A 23,480-nucleotide genomic window follows, 5' to 3' on the forward strand; every position below is an offset into this window, starting at 1 on the left:
CAACATTGTATATGACATTACACAATGGAGTTCTGCTATCTTACATAAGAAACAGTAATGAATACATAGGCCTAGATCCAATTATTAGTTTCTTTTGCAATAATTATTAGATTCACATAAATTAACTTATTTTTCAGTAATTGATTTAGTGCTTCTGCTGTAGTTGAGATTAGAATTTACATTTAGGCCCTAATTACTAACAATCTGAGAAACGGTATGTAGAGAGATCCTGTAGCACCTTTGAGACTAACTGAAAGAAAGACGTTGGCAGCATGAGCTTCCATAGACTTCAGTCTACTTCCTCAGATGCATTTCGGCATCTGAGAAATGTTTGATTATGATCAGTAGTTCTTTACTTGCATTTCAATGCAAGACATTCTTGCATTTTTCTTGCTTTATTTGACATTTGATCCTTTGTTCTGGGATACTGAAAGAAGGATTGGCCTGCTCTGAATTCTTATTCTACAGAAACATGTTCAACTCTTAAAACAGTGTCTCCCTATATTTTTTCATACCTGTGTTTCATTTATTTATTCTTTTGAGAAAACATCATACATTAATAGCAAAATGACATTATTCTAATTTTAATTGTTCCTTGGTCTTCATGTCTGTCATAATTCTTACATGAGATGTTAAGACTAAATAATCATGTTCATGTTGCTGGCTTAGTACAGTGTACTGATATGTTCAATAAAATAGGTTTTTTTTCAAATTAAGATAGCCTTTTCTTTTAATTTTTGAAGTGAAAGTACAACAAAGAAATCTTGAAATACAGATTTTATTTGTTAGACAGTCTAATACATGGAGTGATTTTAATCCATAGTTGCACTCATCTTTACAATTTGATGAGGCAAGAAATTAGAGTTTGCATTCTAGTGGAAATTTAAATGACTGACATTTTTACTGATTTTTCATATCCAAGGTGTAGTGAAATATGGCAACACTGCATACTACTTTCTTTCAGTCTGATTCAAATGATTATGAAGAAATATTCAGGGATGATGACCCTTTAAGAAAGACATAATAAAAATCTGATAATAAAAGCACATGAGGCCTTGACAAAATGGGGTTTTTTCCCTTTTAACAAAATTATATATGCTGTTTTATGATGGATACAACATTCTGGTTCAAGTCTGATTTTAGTTGTGTGTACCACTGTTGTCTTTTCAGGGAAGAATGCTTTTTTCCCATGACTATGTTTTCTGGTGTGGTGATTTTAATTACCGAATTGATCTTCCTAATGAGGAAGTAAAAGAACTAATTCGGCAGCAGAACTGGGATGCGCTTATTGCAGGGGATCAGCTTGTTAATCAGAAAAATGCTGGTCAGGTAACATTTCAAATTTTCTTTACAGATGTGTTTATTCTTTCTCAGCTCCTGCTAATAGCTGAGGATTGTATAAATTAGTCTGTGCCTTAGGTATGTCTGATTAAACATTGGTAGATCTAGATGTCGAGAAGTAAACTGACATAAAATCTGACCTATTCGGTACTACCCTTTACTAGATTAATTGTGTCAATTGTTTTGTTTAATCACATTTATATAGTGTTTGAATGCTTCCTGTAATTAAAAGGAAATAACACATTCTTAGCAGCGAGTCCATTTTTGTTTATGGATTATTAAAATAACATTCATTTTTTAGGACTCAAGATTTAAAAAATAAACTAAATACCAAAACAACAGAAGAAATGACAAAACCAGATTTACGTTTATGTAAAAAAATGTACTGTTAAAATTAACTTAGAGGTAAAACAGATTGCCCCTGACAAAGCCGGATCGGGGCTGTGACAGCCGTACACTGTGGCCCCAAGCCAACCAGAATCTGGCACAAATAGGAACAGCAAAGAACTGCTCCTATTTGGGGTGGATTGAAGCCGCTCCATCTCGGCTTCAGCTGGCTTGGACATGTGTGGTTTCTAAATGCCATGCCCCCAAGTCACCCCAAAGCCGCCCAGTGTGTAATTGCTGACACAACTTCCAGGTGACTTGGGGGTGTGGCACATGTAAACACCACGTCCCCAAGACAGCTTGAAGCCAGTTGAAGCTTCATGGATAATTGATTATCCATGTACAGATTCAAAAATTGCTTTATAGTTTATCTTCACTTGCTGAAATTTTAAACCAGGTTATATCAGCATCAGTTTTGTATACCAGGTGCATTTTTTTCTTAAGAGTGAACATAACACTGTAGCATTCCTAATGCTTTAGCTTTCTTCCTACAGATATTTAGAGGCTTTTTAGAGGGAAAAATAGCTTTTGCCCCTACTTACAAGTATGACTTATTTTCGGATGACTATGATACCAGTGAAAAATGTCGTACACCAGCTTGGACAGATCGCATACTGTGGCGGAGAAGAAAATGGCCTTTCGACCGATCAGGTCAAATAATAAATTATTTTGAGTAAAGTGGTGTAACTGTAGGATAGTATAATACGTTAAAATTCATGTTTATATTTAATACTAAAATAATAGGAAAGAGTGTTTTTGTTTTCTTGGTACATGTGATTCTTGTAATATGTATAGTAATACAAAAGATATAAACAACAAATTGATTTTCTGTAGAATTTATACTTAAACTTTGGTTACTTGAATTGTGCTACATAAATACAATGTTTTAAGTTAAAATATATACAAACTCTTCACATTTTCACAGTTTTGTGGAGGTGTTTCTTTAAAAACTCAAAAATCTCAGTTTTACCCAGACTACCTGTTTTTACAGAGATATCCCTAATTCTAATGTTGTTCTCATTTGATAAGGTGCCCATATGTTTTTAAAATCCAAGTATTGCATGCTTCAGTCTAAAAATGAAGTTAGAATCTCCCTTAGACAGACTGCTTATTTCCTTTGCTTTAGCATGTTCATGTAATTTCTTATATCAATTTTTAGCAGAAGACATGGATCTTCTAAATTCCAGTTTTCATGATGAAAGTAAACTTATATATACATGGAGTCCTGGAACCTTGTTGTATTATGGAAGGGCAGAGCTGAAAACATCTGATCATAGGTCTGAAATTTGTCTTCTATGATACCTTCTAACTTTTGGAAAGACTATTTTATAGAGTTTTTCAATCACTGCTTGATTTTGTATCCATTTATTATATTTTTCAGGCCTGTTGTTGCATTGATTGATATAGATATCTTTGAAGTTGATGCAGACGAGCGACATAACATTTACAAGGAAGTAATCGCAGTACAGGGACCACCTGATGGTACTATAATGGTATCCATCAAAGGGTCTCCATCAGAAGATAATTATTTTGATGACAACCTAATTGATGAACTTCTTCAAAAGTTTGCAACTTACGGTGAAGTTATACTCATAAGGTTAGAATGTTCTCATTCTAAAGATACTGTAACTTTTATAATATCAGTTTGACAGTCTTTTTGGTCATTTGTCCCTTTTATATGTGGATATTTTACAGATTTGTGGAAGACAAAATGTGGGTGACGTTTTTGGAAGGGAGCTCTGCTTTGAATGTTCTGAACCTTAATGGTATTGAGGTGAGAAATGTTCTTAAACATTTGTAACCTGCTAAGCGGCTGTAACTTATATGATTGTTCTAGTATAGTGTTCTCTATTCATGAAGTATAGATTTCCAAATAGTTTGTGAATTTTAGATAATAATCTTGAGTTGAAGCCTGATAAAAGCTCCAGTGAAGTCCTGCTTCAACAGTATATTGAGACAAACATTGACCTGTAACAGTGAACCCTTGGCCTCCAGCAGGTATGTCCCTATTCAGGTGCTAGCCAGCCTGAAACAAGAATTTGTATAGTGCTGTTTGTGATTTGTAAAAGGCACTTTTTCCCCCTTCCAACTACCAAGACCTTCCCCTGATATGATATATCATGATCAAGGCTAACTTCAAGCTTTGAACCACAACTTAGGAAAGTTACTTTTTTTAGATGAGAAATGCCAGAACATCTCAGCCAGAATGGCTGTTGTAGTTCACAAATCTTCCCAGTTCTGCTTTGAAGGTAGTGCTTTAATACTATGTAGCTTGGCTAGAGGTGATACGGTGTGAGACTTTTTAAACATCTTTCCTCCTGATTCTACTATTAACATATTAATAGCACAAATGAGCCAGAGCTTTCACTGTCTTTTTTCAATAACACACTTTCCCCCTAGCCTTTGATATTCTGTATATGAATTGCCATAAACTAGATTTGATTGCTGTAGTATCTGCTCATCTTCCAGATCCATTAGACCAGGCGGTACCTGGACTAGGTCTCGTCCAGGAAGCATCAGCTGATGGCCCCTGCCAAGTTAATACAGCAATAACATTTATAGTTGATGGCAGTTAATCTTCCAGGAAGTAAACAATTATAAGCAATGGGCACAAATATAGAACCAGTCTCTGGCACATTGGGACAAAAAATAATTGCCAGTCATTCATCCGCCAGCCTGAGAAATACTGCATTAGACTGTAGAGATTTAGGGCTATCCTGGGCCTAAATGATCCAAGGGAGGCCAAAATCATGAAGAAATTGCTTCTGCTGCATTAGGAGGGGACATTTTAATGGGAAAAGGTTCAAGGAGAAAAGTCTTTAAACGGGGGTAAAGAGGTAAGACAAATGGGGTTCATTCCTGCTACTCACAGAAGTTTCCTACTCATGCTTTAAGGTAATTTGAGTATAGATACTATACCTTTCAGCATAATCTAGATAAGAACCATTTTCAACCTCTCCCTCTACATTTTAAGAAGTTTAATTAGTTTTATCAACAATCTTACAAGGAATTATGGAACCCATGAACTCTGAAAAGTTTATTTTAAGTTTATACAAGTTTTCTGTTTCAAATTCAGCTCCTTGGGAAAACTATCTATATTAATTTGAAAAGCCCAGATTGGATTAAGAGTTTGGAAGAAGAGATGAGCCTGGAGAGAGTTAATATTGGATTGCCTTCATCAACAAGTTCCACTTTGCTTTGTGAAGATGCAGAAGTTACTGCAGATTATGATATGGAAGGTTTGCCAAAACTTTGATGTGCTAGCACAACTGTACTGATAATTATTCATTATTAAAATTCTACATTTACCAGTTTTCACTATTGTTATTTCGCACATTTGCATTCTTATAGTCTGGTACCAGTTGAGTAACACTGATTTTGTTAAAATTTTGTTTGGTGCATATTTTTTTCATCATGACCATAAAATATGTTTAAATAACAACTGGAATTTTCAGGATCCTAAAGCAGTTGAAATCAGTTCTTATTTGTAGTAATTTGTAATATAAGAACTCCATTTTTATTTGTAGTAATATACTGAGGTTGCACCCATTTTGGATATACTCACACAATTATGAAATTGGATTGTTCTGTGTGAGACAGTGATACAGCTGTAATTACTTTTTTAAATTTTAAGCTCCTTTTGCAATATTAAATTGGGTATAGTTAAATAGATTTCTATTCCCTTTAATAAAGCATATTTTACTTCATTTCAAGGAGATATTGATGACTATAGTGCTGAAGTAGAAGAAATTCTTCCCCAGCATCTACAGCCAACAGTAGGCTCTGGTCTTGGAGCATCACCTGGTTCTTCACCTCGTTCAAGTCCCTGCCAGTCGCCTACACTATCAGATGGGCCACCTCCAACCCTTCCATCAAGACCAAGCAGAGCACCTAATAAGACTCCTGGTCCACCTTCATCTTCTCAAGGTATAACCTGTATCACACATTAACATGTTTTGCTTTATTTATCCTGCAGTGTGATCTCATGCCCCAAAATATGTACATGAACTTTTATTTATTTGTATGAGCCTGAGTGTGTGTGTGTGCGCGCACACACACACACACACAAATAGGCTCAGTTTGAAGATTTATGTTCAACAAATTCTGATTAGTTAATAAATTAGATATGAGAGACTGTAAAATCACTTATCAATTTGCAGATAACACCTCAGCTAATGAAATCAATGTTGGGTCATGATGGGGCCCCTTAACCATCCAGCTGTCCTAGGAGAAAGGAAGCAGTTATTATTCTGTGAAAAGTGCCAAAAGCTGCCTCTTCTTTCCTGGGTGCCCAAGGGCATCCAGATGACGCCCAAGTGCACTCACACAGCCAGTTAGTATTGGAGGGGTAACTGCACTCAGGATTTGCCATCTGTCCTTGTGCACCTGGTACAAAGACATTTTACAAAGAGGTACTACATACATTCTTCTGCAACATTTTAATAGTACTTGCACTAATATAATGGGATTATAAGCCACTTATAAGAATTTGGGCACAGTTGTACCTTGCCTTTAGTTACTAATGAGCTCATATAGAGTATAGAATGGTGACATCTTTTCAAATTTTGCACAAAAACATAGAAGCATGTTTATGCAAGTAAAATGGGAGCAGTAAAGCAGTGAAGAATAGTAGGTTGCATTAAAAGCTGATAACTTATACAAGTGAGCCAAGCCACTTGTTATCAGGAAACCATGAGGGGCATCAACATCAACCTAGTTAATCTGCTGGACCCTTAGATTCTGAAACAGCTGACATAGAGCCACCTGTATTGGAATGATGTGGGTTTCTTTAAACAATTATCTGTGGAAATGGTTCATATTTAAATAGTTGTAAGAATGTTTGTATTTTTAAAAACAAATCTTTGTATATAAATTACTGCTACCAGGTTCTCCAGTAGATTTTCAACCAGTTACTCAAAGAGAGTCTACTCAAGGCTTGGAACCAAAGCGCCCACCTCCACCCCGCCCTGGAGCACCTCCTGCTCGTCCTGCACCGCCACAGAGACCACCTCCACCATCAGGTAAGCATGTAAAACATTGAATCAAAAACTTGAAAATGTACTGTGATTTGTAATAAGTGAACTAAAACAGGTACACCTTGATACTGACCACTTCCAAATGTCCTACTCAACCATAGTTTAGCAGAAGGGTCAAGAACCTTTCCATATGATCTTGGGCTATAGTTCCCATCATCCCTGGTCACTACCATGCCACCTGGACATATGATTGTCAGAGTCCAACAGCAACATCTAGATCGCACACTCCTGGTTTGGAATGACAAGTTTTCAGGCTCACATTCTCCATATTTCCCACTGCTTAGACACACCTTCAAAGAGCAGCTTGGAAAGTTTCAGTCTGGCTTGATTTAAACAAACCATAGTTAACATTAATTCCACACTGTCAGTATGGGCAGTGCAAGAAGCTTTCATTAAACACTGGAAAAGGAAATGGTGGGGGATGTCTGGTTAAATCTCATCCAGACTAATTTCCATCAAGTTGTGGTTTAGTGTGATATCCAAATATGGCAGTTGTTATCAGTCTATTAATGCTGTTCAGTTCTGTGGCTAAAGTAGCTTGTTTTAGACTGTTTGAGTCCCTTGATCAATTTTTATATATCTGAATCCTTTAATTAGATCACTCTCTCTCACTGTGCTTCAGCTGCTTCAATTTTTGTGTGTTCAGTTGTGATGATTTCATAGCTCTTGCAATATTTGATGTTTCATGTGAAAGTTGAGCACACAGATCATCAATAAATTTAATGACGGTAACTCTTGATTTTTCCCCTTTCATTTGATACTTTTTTACTGCTGCATATCTTACTCATAAAGGGGGTAAGAGTCCTGCACCTGCTAGAAAAGAATTTGGAGGTAATGACTATTAAATATGATTAATAAACACACCATTTAGTATCATTTAGTATAGCAGTGTGTTGATATTTGTTAATACACAACATCATACTAGATCAGAGTGGGCAACTGCGACCTCCGATTATTTTTGGACAGATTCTTCCATAAATTCCCACCATTGGCATTGCTGGTGATAGTGGACCAATAACATTTGGAAGGCCATAGTTTCTGGTCTAGTTTTAAAAGAGGAGAAGACATACTTAGTGTCTGAAAGAGCTAAAACAAAGTTCAGTTGGTCCTTCACATTTACAGCTTTGACTTTTGTGGATTTGACTATTGGCAGATTTGATTAATATGTTCTGTCTAGGAATTTCTATGTCCTCCAGTGTGACTCTGCCAGAAGTTGGCCATAGAGTTGTGCTGGACGACCTAGAGATTCTTAGAGAGATGCTCCCTCTGATTGTTTTCCCACTTTCATGTGGGGTCCTGTGCCCCTAACCTCAGCAAATGTAGAAGGCCCAAGGTAATGTGAATACTGTAAATCTGTTTTACTTACTTACATAAGCCTCTGGAGCTTAAACTCTTGAGTAGTTTGTTTAGAAGAGGATAAGTCTCTATTTGAGAAAAAGAAATTTCCCTTAACATTCTCCCAACGTCTTCCCAATATCTATTACACCATGGGAATTGCACAGTAATTGACAAGAGATCCTTGAAGATCTGGTTGTCCTTGTATTTGCATCTTAGGAGGGGACAGCTTGTTTGCTTTTGTTATTTGAAACGCCTACTTTTCTGCTTTAAAAAGTTATTCAAATCAGTGATTATATATTATACAGTCAACTCTTCTTATCTGTGGGGGTTCCATTGCAGACTCTTCCCTCCCCCCATGGATGGCAAAATCTCCTCAAGTCCCTTTGTTCCTAATGGCAGAATGGCACATGCTACCATTGAGGAGAACAGGGCAGGGCCATTTGCAGATGTTCCAATCCACAGATGGCAAGCTTGCAAAAGAAGAGAGCCAACTGTATATTATTTGGGAATAAAGGGAATGTATTTTTTGTAAGCACGTGCACGTGCTCACATACAGACAGGCTATCTAGCTTGAATCCTGTGAGCAGAGTTGAAGCACATCTTGCCTTTTCTTTTAGACTACTTTTGGATCTAAGCCATATTGCTTCTTAAGACAAGGGCTTAAAACTGGATTTGGTTTGCATGACGATATGTATCAGCTGCTTAGCGAATTTTAAAAGTGACTTTGCAAGGCTTTCACTGAGATATTGATTACAGGCTATCAGAAAATAATTTCTGTAGGGCTTATTCTCTGAATAGTGTTAATATTACTAAATCACAGTCCAGGATATCTTCTGTGACTTACATTTTATGTGGTACTTGTATGCGCACATTAGAAGGCATGACAAAAGTTTTACATTGCAGGAAGATCTTAATCAAACAGCTGTAATTTTAATCCTACATCTTTTCTCATTCATGAAATTGATTCTGTCACTAAAATGTAATAAATTCTAAGCTTGCTGATTTGATTTCACACAACAATAACAAATCAATTTGATCACTTTATTCAAAACAAAATATTCAGCAAGGATTTTAAAAACATTCTGTCTTTTCTCTATAATCTACATTGCCTGTACAATACATACTGCTTTTCTGCTTTTCTCTGATAAGGTCTTGGTACTCCTCCCAGTCCTGTTGTACCTAGGAGAGAAGAAGGTAATCATTTTTCCTAATGTCTAACTAGATTTTAAAATTCTGTATGTTTATCTGTCATGTATACTCTGTCTTTGCATTCTTCTAGTGAATTTTAAAGCTGGAATAGATTGGAGCTAAACTGGAATAGATTGCAGTTAATGCTGTTGAATTATACTAAAACAGAATAGGATTTCCTAAAGGATATAGAGATAGATCTTAAAAGATACAATTAGATTTGGGGAGAAAAAATTACAATTTTTTTTTACAAAAATTGGAGGAACACAATTATATTAAATTAAGAATAGCAATTAAATAGAAAATAGAAGATTATAAAAATATTAAATTAATCATGGTTTGGCAGAATTGCATTAGTAAAAATAAAAATTTTACCTAAAAGATTTTTTTTACTTAGGATGTTACCAATACAGATATCAGAAGCAGAAATTGAAAATTGGCAAACATTAGTGAATATTTTTTGTAATAGGAATAAAAAAGTGAGGATTAATAAAATATACTCATACAAATCCCAAAAAGATAGAGGTCTGAGTCTCCTAAATTTAAAGTGGTATTATAACACAAATCGATTGAGATACATTAAAGATGGAATTACAGAGAAAAGGGAATTAGATTGAATAGAGATTGAAACAATAGAAATAGAGGGGAAAAACTAGAAAAAAAATTTAGGGACCTTACCATGAAAGAAATAGAAAATCCCCTTTAAAGAGTATATTAGAGATTTGGGGAAAGGGGGAGAGGGCGAAGAAAAATTAATGCCTGCTATCTCACCACTATCCCCAGTAGCAATGATAGAAAAATTTCCAATAAATTTAAGGGAGGAATTGGGGAAAGAGTTAAGGAAGCAGGAGGTATATAAATTAAAAAAGGAATGAAGATAAATGGATAAAGGAAAAATAAAGGAGAAATTGCAAAGTGCAATAAGAACCTGGTTTAATTGTATTCAGTTGGAAAAATGGACAAAAAAATTGGAATAGGAAAATTAAAGAATTTAAAGAATATACTAAATTTGAACAAATAATTAGGCAAACTGGAGGAAAATGAAATTTTGAAAGGTATTACAAGAGAAATCTATAAATTGTTAACAAAACATAAAGAGAAAGAAAAATATCTTAGGACAATATGGGAGAATGATTTAGCACAAATGATAAACATTCAAGAATGGAGAAAAATTGGAATCAACACCATTTAAACAAATTATACAGATAAAGGAGAATTACTATACATTAATTTGGAGGTGGTATTTAACACTAGTAAGGTTAAACCATATAAATAAGAGTTATTCAAGGATATCTGTCCTGGGCCCAGTGCTATTCAACATCTTTATCAATGACTTGGATGACAGAATTGAGGGCTTACTTATCAAATTTGCAGATGACACCAAGCTAAGAGGAATAGCTAACACCCCAGAGGGACAGGATCAGAATTCAAAATGACCTTAATAGACTAGAAAGCTGAGCCAAAGCTAACAAAATGAACTTCCAACAGGGAGAAATGTACGGTACTGCACTTAGGGCAGAAGATTGAAATGCACAGATATAGGATGGGAGACACCTGGCTGAATGAAACTACATGTGAAAGGGATCTATGAGTTCAAGTAGACCACATGTTGAACATGAGTCAACAATGTGATGTGGCAGCTAAAAAAGCCAGTGCAATTTTAGGCTGCATCAATAAAAGTATAGTGTTTAGATTAAGGGAAGTAATAGTGCCACTCTATTCTGCTCTGGTCAGGCCCCACCTGGAATATTGTTTCCAGTTCTGGGCACCACAACTCAAAAAGGATGTGGAGAAACTGAGCATGTCCAAAGGAGGGTGAGTAAAATGGTGAATGGTCTGGAAACCATGCCATGGGGATGTTTAGCCTTAAGAAGCGAAGGTTAAGAGGTGATATGATAGCCCTGTTTAAATATTTGAAGGAATGTCATATTGAGGAGGGAGCAAGCTCCAGGAAAAGAGATTCCACCTCAACGTTAGGAGAGCTTCCTGACAGTAAGAGATGTTTGACAGTGGAACACTCTTCCTCGGAGTGTAGTGGAGTCTCCTTCCTTAGAGGTCTTCAAATAGAGGCTGGATGGCCATCTGTCGGGGATACTTTGATTGTGATTTCCTGCATGGTAGGGGGTTGGATTGGATGGCCCTTGTGGTCTCTTCCAGCTCTATGATTCTATGTTGGAGGGGTTGTCAAGAAATTGGTACTTATATTCATATGTGGTGGGGCTGTAGATCTGTAAAGAAATTTTGACAATTAGTATTTAAAGAGATAAAAAGAGATAACAGAAATTGAGTTAGAAATATGCCCAAAGATAGCATTGGCGGGTTACACACCGCCACTTCCGACGCACTCCATGCGTGCTAGGGTTACGAAGGGGCGTCCTAGGGTTAGGAAGAGTTGCCCCTTCCTAACCCGCCCCAGCCCCAACACGCGCAGAGCGCGTCGTAAATGGCGGCGCCCATCCACATGGGCGCCGCCATTTTGACGTCTTGGACGCTGTGCGTCCAGACTGTCGCGGCGGAAGTGACACCACGAGGGCGTGCTCTGCCCCTTGCGGCACCACTTCCGCGTTTTGAAAAGGAGCGCCATTTTGGCGCTCCTTTTTCGCTGCGGAGGGAAGCCTCGCGGTCTGGCTGCTGGGGCTTCCCTCCGCAGCGAATGGCGGCGGTGGGAAAACGGCCCCTAGAGGGCCATCTGTAACCCGCCACTGTTTTCTATATATGATAAGATCAACTTCACCCGGGCTATGAAGGATTGAATTACACATTTATTAACAGCAATAAGACTAATTATAGCAAAAAAAAAATTAAAAGTTCAGGGAAATCTGCAAATACAAGATTGGTATATATACGTATGGCAAATGACAATTAATGGTAGCTTAACATGTGAAATTAAGGTAAAAATTGAATAATGAAGACGAATGATTTTGAAGCAATATGGAAGATAATTATACAAAAGGGTTTAGTAAAAGAGGAAGGTTATTTACCTCCACAGGAAGAGCTACAATTTAGAGGATAGAACAAAATGAATATATTAAGCTCTGGTGATGGGGTACACTTGGTTATGGGGAGAGATAAGTTAATTAGTGATATATTATTTGTATTACACTTGAATGCAATTATGAATAGTATGCAGTCGGACCTTCTTATACACGGATTTTTTATACACGGATTCAAGCATCCATGGTTTGAAAATGTTCAAAAAAAGTATAAATTTCAAATATCAAACCTTGATTTTCCATTTTTTATAAGGAACACCATTTTGTTATGTCATTATATTTAAATCTGACTTGAGTATACACGGATTTTGTTATCCACGGGGGATATTGGAATCAAACCTCAGCGTATAACAAGTGTCCACTGTATGTTGAAAAAAAGAGATAAGAATGAAGATATCAATAATAATTTTTGTGGGTTTTTTAAAAAAAATGGTTTAGTTAATATTAAATGGTTTAATATGAATAAGATTTAGATAAGTTAATTAAGAATAGATAATTAATTTGATTTAAATATATTGTATATGTAATACTATGTATAAGATTTTTAAATGCTATTTTAAGTATGTTATGTTATTATTAATACAATTATTTTTTTAAAAAAGAAAAAACAATTATAAAAAAGCTATGAGAGAAAAACATGTTTTTATTGAAGGAATGATATGGTAAGGAAATCCACAACAAACTTGTGACATCCGTTTTCAAATGAAAGTATATTGGCTTCCTTGAGAATAAGAAGTGAAATGTCAAATTGGTCATCTTGTAAACTGTCAAGATTAGGTTGTTTGCAACATTCTATACTTTAATCATCAATATGTAAATTTTCATGACCAATAGTACAAAATTATTTCTTCTTATTCTTGTTCATATGTCAAAGTTCAGAAAAGCCCTGGGCCACAAAGAAGAGACATAGGTACTGTATATTCAAATTTAATAATTACTAAAGTAAATTACACTGAAATGCATTCTAATATAACAACTTGCTGCTTTTTCTGCAGTTCAGAGTCAGTCACCACCTCTGGCTGGAGTAACAACCACAGGAACATCTGGATACAGTACCTGTAGACCGGTAGGCATTCAGATTTTGTATCATTTATCTTAAATAATTTTGGTCAGTTTCCTCTAAAGTTCTACACCACAAGAAAAACTCAGTTGTGCAATATTTTGCAGTAATTCTTCAGACTTGCCAATGCTGATCATTATGTCCTTAGTTCTACTTCTTCTCTCTTAAATAGACTTTTTGGTGCCAACCAGATATACTGAATGATTTATCTCAGCAAACACTTGATATGTTAGTTGGGGCTGGTACACTATGTTGTTGGATACATTTGGAGGAAACTGAATTAGAGAAAGGTAACATAAGGGCCAGTACAGACCGGCATGAAAAGGGGTGTGGCGTATTCACGACACATGCCTTCAAGACGCCCGCATGGCAGCCAACTTCAGGGCGCTCCAGCGGTGTGGCGTGTACATGCCACACACCGCAGGAGCACTATAAAGCCACAGAAGGGCAGGAAAAGTCAGGTTTTTGCTGGTTCAAAAAGGAGCAGCATTTTCCTGCTTTTTTTTTTTTGGGCTGGCAAAAAGGTCGATTGGGGCTGCGGCGTGCAGTTGCCACAGCCCCAATTCGGCTTTCTCAGGGGTGGCTTCAAGCTGCCCCTTTGGAGTTGTCTCATGTATCTTACATAATGTTTTTCCTACTGTTTCGCCCCTAAGACTTCGATGATCTGTTTCATTTTTAAATTGAATTTCTAGCACTAAAACTGTAGATTTATTTTTTATTATTTACTAATTAGTCAGTGTTACTATAGTTTTTGTTTATAGGTACATTGTATACTAACATACAACTTGGAAACCTTTTCAAACACCTGTTTAAACACATTTAGCCCATTATTTTGTGATTGCCTTCTAAAATGAATATCCCAGAATGTGAATGTGATTACCTTTAAAGAGTGTTTCAAAGTTCACACTACCTCCTGTTCTCTTCATGAGCACTATTCAGGGTGTTAGTTATAGAATCATAGAGCTGGAAGAGACCACAAGGGCCATCCATTCCAACCCATTGCCATGCAGGAAATCACAATCAAAGCATCCCTGAGAGATGACCAGCCTCTGTTTAAAGACCTCCAAGGACTCCACTACACTCCAAGGAAAAGTGTTATACTGTCAAACAGCCCTTACTGTCAGGAAGTTCCTAATGTTGAGGTGGAATCTCTTTTCCTGGAGCTTGCAGCCATTGTTCTGGGTCCTGTTTTCTGGAGCAACAGAAAACAAGCTTGCTCCCTCCTCAATATGACATTCCTTCAAATATTTAAACAGGGCTATCATACCACCTTTTAACCTTCGCTTCTCCAGGCTAAACATCCCCAGCTCCCTAAGTCATTCCTTATAGGGCATGGTTTCCAGACTCTTCACCATTTTAGTCACCCTCCTTTGGACACACTCCAGTTTCTCAATGTTCTTTTTGAATTGTGGTGCCTAGAACTGGACACAATATTTCAAGTGGAGCCTGACCAAAGCAGAATAGAGTGGCACTATTACTTCTCTTGATCTAGACACTATACTTTTAATAAACTTTTTGTTGTTGTTGTTGTTGTTGTTGTTGTGTGCCTTCAAGTCATTTCCAACTTGCAAACTGATCATAAGGTTTTCTTGGCACATTTCTTCAGAGGGGTTTGTCATTGCCATCCTCTGAGGCTAAGAGAGATTTGCCCAAGGTCACCCAGTGGGGTTTTTGTGGCTGAGCTGGAATTTGAACCCTGGTCTTCCAGTGTCCTAGTCCAACACTCAGACCACTGCTGCAAATCCCAAAACCCAAGATAATATTGAACAACCTTCCTCACTTTGATGCCTCAAGATATGGACTACAACTCTGTGACTACAGCTTTTAGCTTTTTAGACCGCACGACATGCTGACTGGGCTGTTTGTTACTAAATTGCAAACATATGGCTGGGGAAGGTTGAGGTGGAGACTGCCTCCTTGTATCTTTCTATTTGGTAATGCTCTCTTAATTAAGTCAACCATACAATGGGTTCAGTTAGACATTGCATGCCAAACTATTAAAGGGGAATTGGCTCCATTCATGCATGTAGTGTGTTTGTGTGCATGTCTAATTTTAATATGACAGCTAGGTGTGGCTCCATCTCACATGTACTTTGGTCAGACAGAGGGCGTGTGCCAGACCTATTGTGGAACTTGCTCTATTGAGAATTTCCAAATTCTAAGCCTAGGCATCTTTCAAAAAATATATTTTGAGTGCTGTCTTTGAGCACATAGGCTCAACCTGGAAATGCTGGGGAAAACCTCATGAGGAATAGTATTACTCAGCTTTGTGATTTTTATTATTGTGACCTATCCAAATTCTTTGAGGTCATGCATGTGGTACGTTTGGGGGGAAAACCTGTATATAGCTCTTTTCCAGCGATGGAGGTGGAAACATCCTATAACGTGGGTTGATTCCATATCTTGCTCCGAAACAGGCAGGAAAAAACAGATTTGAAGGAGTTGCCACCAGAGGGAGCAACCCCCACCATCCCTCAGTCTTTTTCCTACCTCGCTCTGAGTAGGCTGTGTTTTATCTTTTCTCCTCCTTTAATCACCTGTTCTGACATATACCAAATAAGTTCAAACCCCTTTGAATGGTGGTTGTTGCCACCAACTGAGAATGATTGTTTGATTTGGGCCCTGCTGGAGTTCCAAGTAATGGTTGATGACAGCTTAGGGCAACAGTAATCATTTTGTTACTCCCAACAAAATACATAAAAAAATAAGATCAACAATCTCTACTCCACAATATAACTGGCTTGAGCTACAACCAGTAGTGTTTGTTTTCAACCACAGCTACTAACAGCTCAATTCTGATTCAAGTTGACAAGTTAACATTAAAGGTTCATGTGAACCAAAGGACTGACCCAATCAAGATCACTGATGACAAAACTAACATTTCTAATAACTTGGTTCAAGAAATTATTTCAACATCTTTTTGTCACAATCAAAACAAGGCGTTGATAAAATTGTGGCTTGTCTTGGATGCATTTTAACATGCTACAAGAAGATTGAGACATCTCTGTTATCAGTTGTTGATCACCCCATTTACAGTGCAGCCACTTCCTCTGCACTAACAATAATCACATCCATCTGAAATAAATGTAGGACATGACATGGCCTTCATCTTCCACGTTTACATGCCACCACTGTTGGGTTGCCTTTAATCAAAAAAGAGGCTTCCTTTGGAAGATACATCTTGTGGTTCTCACGTAAGTGATAAGCCTCAGTTCACCCACCCATTGGTTGGGGAGCTTTGGTAAGTCCCATGTTAGAGGATATTTCCACCTCCATCGCTGGAAAAAGGAACATTGGGTCTTACCTGTGATATGTCCATTTTCAGCGATATAGGTGGGAATATCCTCCCCACCCAGAACTGAGGAGGCTGTTTCCTTTGGCTCCGCAAGGGTGGTTGTTAGTTTGACTTTATGATAGTTTCTATTTATTATACTTATATTTGCATTGAATGCTGTCTGAGTTTGTTTTCTATCCTCGGCTATAATATTGACTGAGAGATGGTGGGGGTTGCTCCCTCTGGTGACGACTCATTCAAGTCTTTTTCCTGCCTGTTTTGGAGCAAGAGATGGAATCAACCCATGTTATAGGATATTCCCACCTACATTGCTGAAAATGAACATATCACAGGTAAGAGCCAATGTTCCTTTTCAGTCTGAATCCTTGATATCATTGTCATAAGTGCCCCCTCACAGTGGAGCTGTCTGATGTATCTTGCATGTTATTCCTACTGTTCTGATTTAGCAGCTTGAAGTCATAGTGCTGTGTTTAGATTTATCTCCTTCTAAGTATTGGATAAAGTTTCTATTTTAGTATCCTGGAAACAACATGCATCTTCTGACATCAAAACAAAATCCACTTTTCATGGTAAACATATTTAATAAATGTTTCACACTGCAAACTGTTCAACAATGGTAACACCTTGAGAAATGTTTGCCATGGCAAAATTGTACATCTTAAATAGAAATGTACAATGTTCATTGTACTAATATTTAGAATATTTTTTTTAAAAAACTGTACAGTAGCATAAGGAGATTAATAGTTCTTAATAGAACTTAATATTAATTAACAAGTAATTGTAGAACCACTGTGTTTGATGCATTTCAGACCATTCCTCCCCGAGCTGGAGTCATAAGTGCACCCTTAAGTCATGTACATCCTCCCATGGGAAGACACACACCTGAACTCCAACCGAAACCAGCAGAACTGCCAAGAGGTAAAGTTGGTGGTGTCTTTTGTTTTACTGTAGCCACTTCATAGTTTAATAGATAAGCCATGGCATTCTTAGTTTTGCATAATTTGTTCTGAAAATTGTGTCTCCTTTCCCTCCTTAATAATGGCCCAAAGCCAATTATTAATCTCAAATAATGTACATTTGTAGAGCTAATGGAAACCTATGTACGTTCCACTGATGCAATCAAATTTAGGTGTATAAATATAATGAGCACTGGGGAACTGTTTCTTACATCATCTTTGAAACAGGTGAGAACAAAGTATCAATCACACAATTACAACAAGTGTATCAAACATAGATCTGTTATGAAGAAAATGTTGTAGAAATTCTGTAGCCACATTTAGAGTCTCAGGTTTTCAGGTTTAAAATCCTGAAAGGGAGTGTGCATATTTGTCAAAATCTTGCGAAAGTATATCAAGAAATAATCATAATGAACTGGATTACTGAACAACCTCAATTTATAATGGTACTGTTCACATAATTCTAAAATACACTGCAGAGATCATCCATCTTGAGATCGCTTTAACTGTCTCTGACCCAGTTCTAGGGAATCCTGGGAATTGTAGTTTATTGTGACACCAGAGCTCTCTTTCAGAGGAGGATAAATGTCTCACAAAACTAATGTTGAGTCAGAGCAATTAAAGCAGTCTCAAACTGGATTATTTCTGCAGTGTGTTTGGACCTTAGTTGAGATGGCCCTAGTAATTTCTCATAAATGATCCTTAATGCCTTGCAAGTACTCATAGTATTTTTGCAAAAAACAAACACACAAACAAAAAACTTAAAAGTTTTGCAATGACTGCTTTAAAGTATTTTTCTTAAAGATTATTTCGACCCTCCATATTGTGGATTCTGTACCCACAGATTCAGCTATCTTTGATTTTGATGTTTTATATAAGGGACACCACTTTACTACCCCACAGAACTTAAGCATCTATGGATTTTGATATCCACCGGGGGGGGGGGGTGTCTTGAAACCAAGCACCAATAGATATTAAGGGTTCACTAATTCCTTGTTACCTAAATCAGTTTTCTAAATTTAGAGTGATAGTTGGTTAAAGGTCACTTCACATATTACAGAAATTGTCAAATATCAAAAATACAATGGCAGTTCTGTTCCTTATGTTCTAAGTGTATTTCTTAATGACACTAATCCAGAGCTTTTACACAGATAGATACTATTGGGTTAAACAAGGGTCATTTTATTGACCTACAATCTATATGTGTATGACCTAGGAATAAGGAAACAAAAAGGGGTGAAAAACCTGGTGCAGGTCCAGCTGAGGTCCAGATGTCAACCTACAACACCTCCCCAGCCAGGAGTTGCACAAAACATTAGGGGCAAGCCAGAGAGATTGGTTGCTATCTTGAACAATCATCTTTGGAAGACCAAACCTAGGGGGCTCCCTCCCAAGCCCCATGACTTTATAAGAGAGTAAACTGCCAGCTTAGCCTCAAGGGCAGACTCCTTCCCATACACCCTGGTTCTGTCTCCCATGGAGGCAGTTCCAAAGCCCAGCCCTCCACCACAATGGGGTGCCAAGGTGTACACCAATCTAATAACTTTTGCGGTCAAGAATATGTTTTGTACATGTTGACTAAAAATAATATTGTATAAACATATACATTAACTGCATTTGCAGGATCCCCTATACTTCCTGAACCTCTCAAACCACAGGCTGCATCTCCTGTTCATTCCACCTCTCAGCAGTCTTCTGTCCTAAAGATGCAGGAACCTCTTATACCTGTGATAGCTCCATCTCAAACACTTTCTCCACAAAACTTGGAAGCACCCCCGCAGCCACCCCCACGTAGCAGGTCATCTCAGAATTTGCCTTCAGACCCCACTCCTTCAGAGAAACAAGTATGTATGCCATATCTATTTAATATTACATATTGGTGTAACTCAGTAAGCACAGTTCCTGTTTATAAATATATAGTACAGAGTTGTGAGAAACCAAGGAAATCTGATAACCCATCAGATAAGGAAGGCAGTGAAGCTGAATTAGGCTATAAATTTAATGTGATTATTTTAATGAATGAATTATCTTTTTCCTCCTAACTTCATACATTTGGGAAAATAATTCTTCTGTGCTTTGATTATTCTGCGATTAATTAGTATGAGATGATGTGATCTGGGACAAGTACAGACCTGATCCTGTACATAATTAGTTGGAATTTAATTCCCACTGATTTCATTGGGACTTAATCACAAGTAAATATGTTTATGAATCTTAGCTTTTCATCAGAATCTTGTGCATATTTACTCAGAAGCAAGTCCTACTTCATTCTGTAGGACTTTTCACAAAGTGTGCACAGGACTGCAGTCTTAATGATGAGCAATTTTGTAATATTGCAAGAGTTCTTACCAGTAATATATTTAATAACTAAAGGTGAACACTGTTTTGTTGTTATAAAAACAGATTGATGTGAAACTAAATAGCAATAGCAAGTACATTTCTATACCGCTTATCAGTGCACTTAAGCACTCCCTAAGCGGTTTACAAAGTGTAAGCTAATTGCCCCCAACAATCTGGGTATTCATTAGGGACCTCGGAAGGATGCAAGCCTGAGTCGAGCTTCAGCCCTTTTGCTGGTATTGAACTCAACCTTATGGTTTGTGAATGAGTGGCTGCAGTACAGGCATTTAACCACTGCGCCACCAGAGCTAGTTAGGCTACTTAGGAGCAAAATGCATTGTTAAGATGCAAACCATCTTTTGTGTTTTATTTATTTAGAAATTTGCCATATTAGCCAATAACCAAGGTTCTTTAGGTAGTTTATAGATCAAATTAAAATCTTAAGGAATAGTAGAATACAAATATGAAGTCACAAATGGTAAAAAGAAAAAACAGCAAGAAACCAAAAAAATGTAGGAAATAAAATGAATGTGATGAATTTCAAAAGCTCTAAAAGATTTAAGACTGACAAGGAGGAAAATAAAACAGTCTTCATCTAATATACTGAAAAGACCACATTGTAGGCACTAAGCCTCTTTCAGAAGAATACAAATGAAATGAGAGGAGGGAAATACAATTGAAATCTTTGATGTTTATATGGAACCACAGTTAGTCCCACTAGCTGGTATCCCATGCAAATTGGATGTATCCTAGAATGTGTCCCCAGAATGTCTTCAATATGCACAGATTCTGTAGGCAACACACAGGGATTCATATGTAGACAGATCTATGTGGAAAGAGCTCCTAGAGGTTAGTACATTTGAAAGCCACAGCATTGCAAATGTGGTTTACAATGTTATGAACATATCATAGGAGTGAACAGGATGTGAAAATGCTTTTTATAGTCCCTATTAATACTGCAGAATCTGATTAATATTCCCATTGAATATTCATTCTGAAATGTCACTTTTAGAGTTCTGCTTTACTGAATTTAATTTTAAAAATTTGAACTGTCTATTATGTTAGTGTCACTACTATCATTTTGCCATTTTTATAAATAAATAAATGAGTATTGTTTCATCTGATATTTTATACATTTGGTCAAAAATCCTGTTTTTAAAAGGTATCAGATACCTTGAAATAAACAGAATATCAATTTTCTTGGTAAAATTAAAATGCAGCAGAACTCCATACCCTTTTCCTAAATTGCCTTGTTTGAATGTCCAAGAGGTATTTTGAATAACGACACAGCAGTGCTTTCCAGGGCTTACAACAGACCATCCACTGACAATCCATCATAGAACAAAATAACAAAATGAATTAAAATATAGTCTCTCAGTAGTGGATCTCAATTAAACTTTGGGCTTTCACTGCTCAGTGTAGCCTGTTTAAATCTTATGTTTTTAATAGACTCCAAAAACCCAGTCCATGTAGATCTCTGAATATGCTATTCAGTTATCTTGGCTCCCATGGCAGCCTGGCTAAAGATCAGCTGGGCTTTAAAAGGCATCTGTCAAAGGCTTTGGAGATCACATGGTCACTGAGATTATATCTTGTATTTTAAAATCACAAAATACTCCTTGAGCAGATTAAATCAGGGCATTGCTTATGGAAAATCAGTAGTAAAGGAACTTTATTTAGAGTGCTGTGATTTTAAATCACATTTATTAAAAGATGGAAAAGTTAATTAAACAATATTCCTGGGTTTTTTTTTGTTTTTTTTTAAATTAAGACATAAAAAAATGTAAGAAGTCCAATTTGGGCATGAGCAAAACTTCATCAAGGAGCTGTAGTATCAGGGCCAAAGTGAAATAATGCTTATTCTGGCATGCAGTCTAACTGGTGCCGTATGGTGTTTCAACATGAATGTGTTATTAGAGTAACAACTAACAAATAATGGGGTCAACATAGTGCTGAGTCACTTTTGAAGCATTTTGTCTCTGATTTCTTCCTAATACTTTCCCTTTGATGTCTGTCTCTTTCTCACAAGCAGGATCAACCAACAGGGTAAAAGGTACCTGACTCTTTACTGGTCTTAACATTATCTCCATCCATTCTTTGTTCTTCATGAGTCCTAGCAAAAATGATGTATGAACAGTTGTGTGCCATACATCTGCACTTGCATTTAAATCACCTGCCTACAAAAATAGGCAGACATATCATAGTTTCCTTCTTGGTTTTGTAGCATATCATAAACTTAAGGCATCTTATTTAGTTTAATATGTTACAGCCTGGTAGAGCAAGAGTTCTCAGATTGTATTGTGCAAGCTCCTCTCTAAGTGTATCTGTTGACTATAGCTAGTCTTCTATAGTAGAATCATAAGAGAGAATGCTAGAAAAACAAAAGGCCTACAACCATTTTCTTATTACTCCTGTCACTAATGCTAACAGTGAACACAAGAAATGGGATGTTTATCTTTTAGCAGCTACCGTGGAGAGTGAAGGTGGCAGTGTGCCATACTTAGTTAACATGATGGAAAAAGTTATTCCTCCATAAGAGGGTCTGCCGTGCACTTTGAGAACTGTTGCTGTAGAGATTTCATATTTCTTCCTGAAACTAACACTGATTGACAAGGTTAGCCCCGGGCCACTTTGCAAATATAAAATGTGCTGGAAAACATGACGTTAGTTTCTAATTCTCTTTTTATGTGAATTAGCACTTTACTTTCAGGTTCCAAAAAGGTGGGCATTTGGGCAGGGGAAATATACTTTATCTAGTTTAGTTTTAGGAAGAAATTACCCTTGGGTCATTGAACACAAGGTTGCTCAGCTTCTGAGATGTGATTTCCCTTTGTATTTAAGCTTTATTAATATACTCAGTGATAACACTGATTTTTTTTAAAAAAAATAGTGGTCTCTGTGCTTCACACAATGGATCTTTAGCCTGCACAGAGATTTGATTGGGATATTTCAAATCTGAGTAGTTGTGGTGGGAACCCTGTTCACTCCTTTCCTGATAAGCACACTCCAAATATTGTATCTAAAGTACCAAGTGGATCTTCAGATGTCATACATGGAATCAGAGTTGTTGAATGAAAAGCTCAGTATTGGATTGGAGTATCTAATATAGAAATGTTAAATTTTAAACATCCATGTATTTACAAATGAAAAGGTATATCTACTCAGATGTAAAATTGATATAGGTCACTGGCACTTATAGGCAAATAAGTGTGCTATAGGGTTACAACCACAGTAACCTAAAAAAATGAAAAAAATGTATCTTATAAATGGAGTGCACGTTGGGCCTAAGCACAGGGACAAGACTCCTTTTCCTCATCCTGCTGGGAAGGAGAGGGCCATGGCATGGTCCAATACAGAGCAGCCTTCCCTCAACTAGACAGAAACAGATACTGAACTTGCCCATTCCTCTGGTTGATGTCATATAGTGTTGCAGTTGAGCTCTAGCTGAAATGAAATCAATCACTCTTGTATGCTTAGAATTGATCTGGAAGTTCACTAGAAGAAATGTTTTGATCTAATTAGAAACAGATCAGACAATTTAGCTGC

At 36.9% G+C, this 23,480-nt stretch overlaps 1 protein-coding gene across 15 annotated transcripts in view; it reads left to right on the forward strand.

Annotated features, from left to right (window-relative positions):
• The window catches only part of SYNJ1 (synaptojanin 1), a 60,636-nt gene that overhangs the window by 33,479 nt on the left and 3,677 nt on the right, over positions 1 to 23,480 (forward strand). For 7 of the 15 annotated variants that reach the window (XM_089512093.1, XM_089512080.1, XM_089512085.1 and 4 more), the window contains 14 exons: positions 1,171 to 1,329; positions 2,223 to 2,379; positions 2,888 to 3,005; positions 3,110 to 3,325; positions 3,424 to 3,502; positions 4,805 to 4,967; positions 5,443 to 5,655; positions 6,615 to 6,749; positions 7,557 to 7,595; positions 9,252 to 9,296; positions 13,158 to 13,193; positions 13,279 to 13,349; positions 17,448 to 17,556; positions 19,218 to 19,438. In XM_089512093.1, coding sequence (XP_089368219.1) covers positions 1,171 to 1,329; positions 2,223 to 2,379; positions 2,888 to 3,005; positions 3,110 to 3,325; positions 3,424 to 3,502; positions 4,805 to 4,967; positions 5,443 to 5,655; positions 6,615 to 6,749; positions 7,557 to 7,595; positions 9,252 to 9,296; positions 13,158 to 13,193; positions 13,279 to 13,349; positions 17,448 to 17,556; positions 19,218 to 19,438 — 1,761 coding nt within the window. Of the gene's footprint in view, positions 1 to 1,170; positions 1,330 to 2,222; positions 2,380 to 2,887; positions 3,006 to 3,109; positions 3,326 to 3,423; positions 3,503 to 4,804; positions 4,968 to 5,442; positions 5,656 to 6,614; positions 6,750 to 7,556; positions 7,596 to 9,251; positions 9,297 to 13,157; positions 13,194 to 13,278; positions 13,350 to 17,447; positions 17,557 to 19,217; positions 19,439 to 21,963; positions 21,988 to 23,480 lie in introns of all 15 variants that reach the window. The other 8 variants (XM_089512089.1, XM_089512095.1, XM_089512094.1 and 5 more) reach the window with 6 other exon arrangements.

Source organism: Sceloporus occidentalis, unplaced genomic scaffold (genome assembly GCF_023333645.1).
Source record: "Sceloporus occidentalis isolate IW3139 unplaced genomic scaffold, rSceOcc1.0.p SCAF_2, whole genome shotgun sequence".
Lineage (NCBI taxonomy): Eukaryota > Metazoa > Chordata > Lepidosauria > Squamata > Phrynosomatidae > Sceloporus > Sceloporus occidentalis.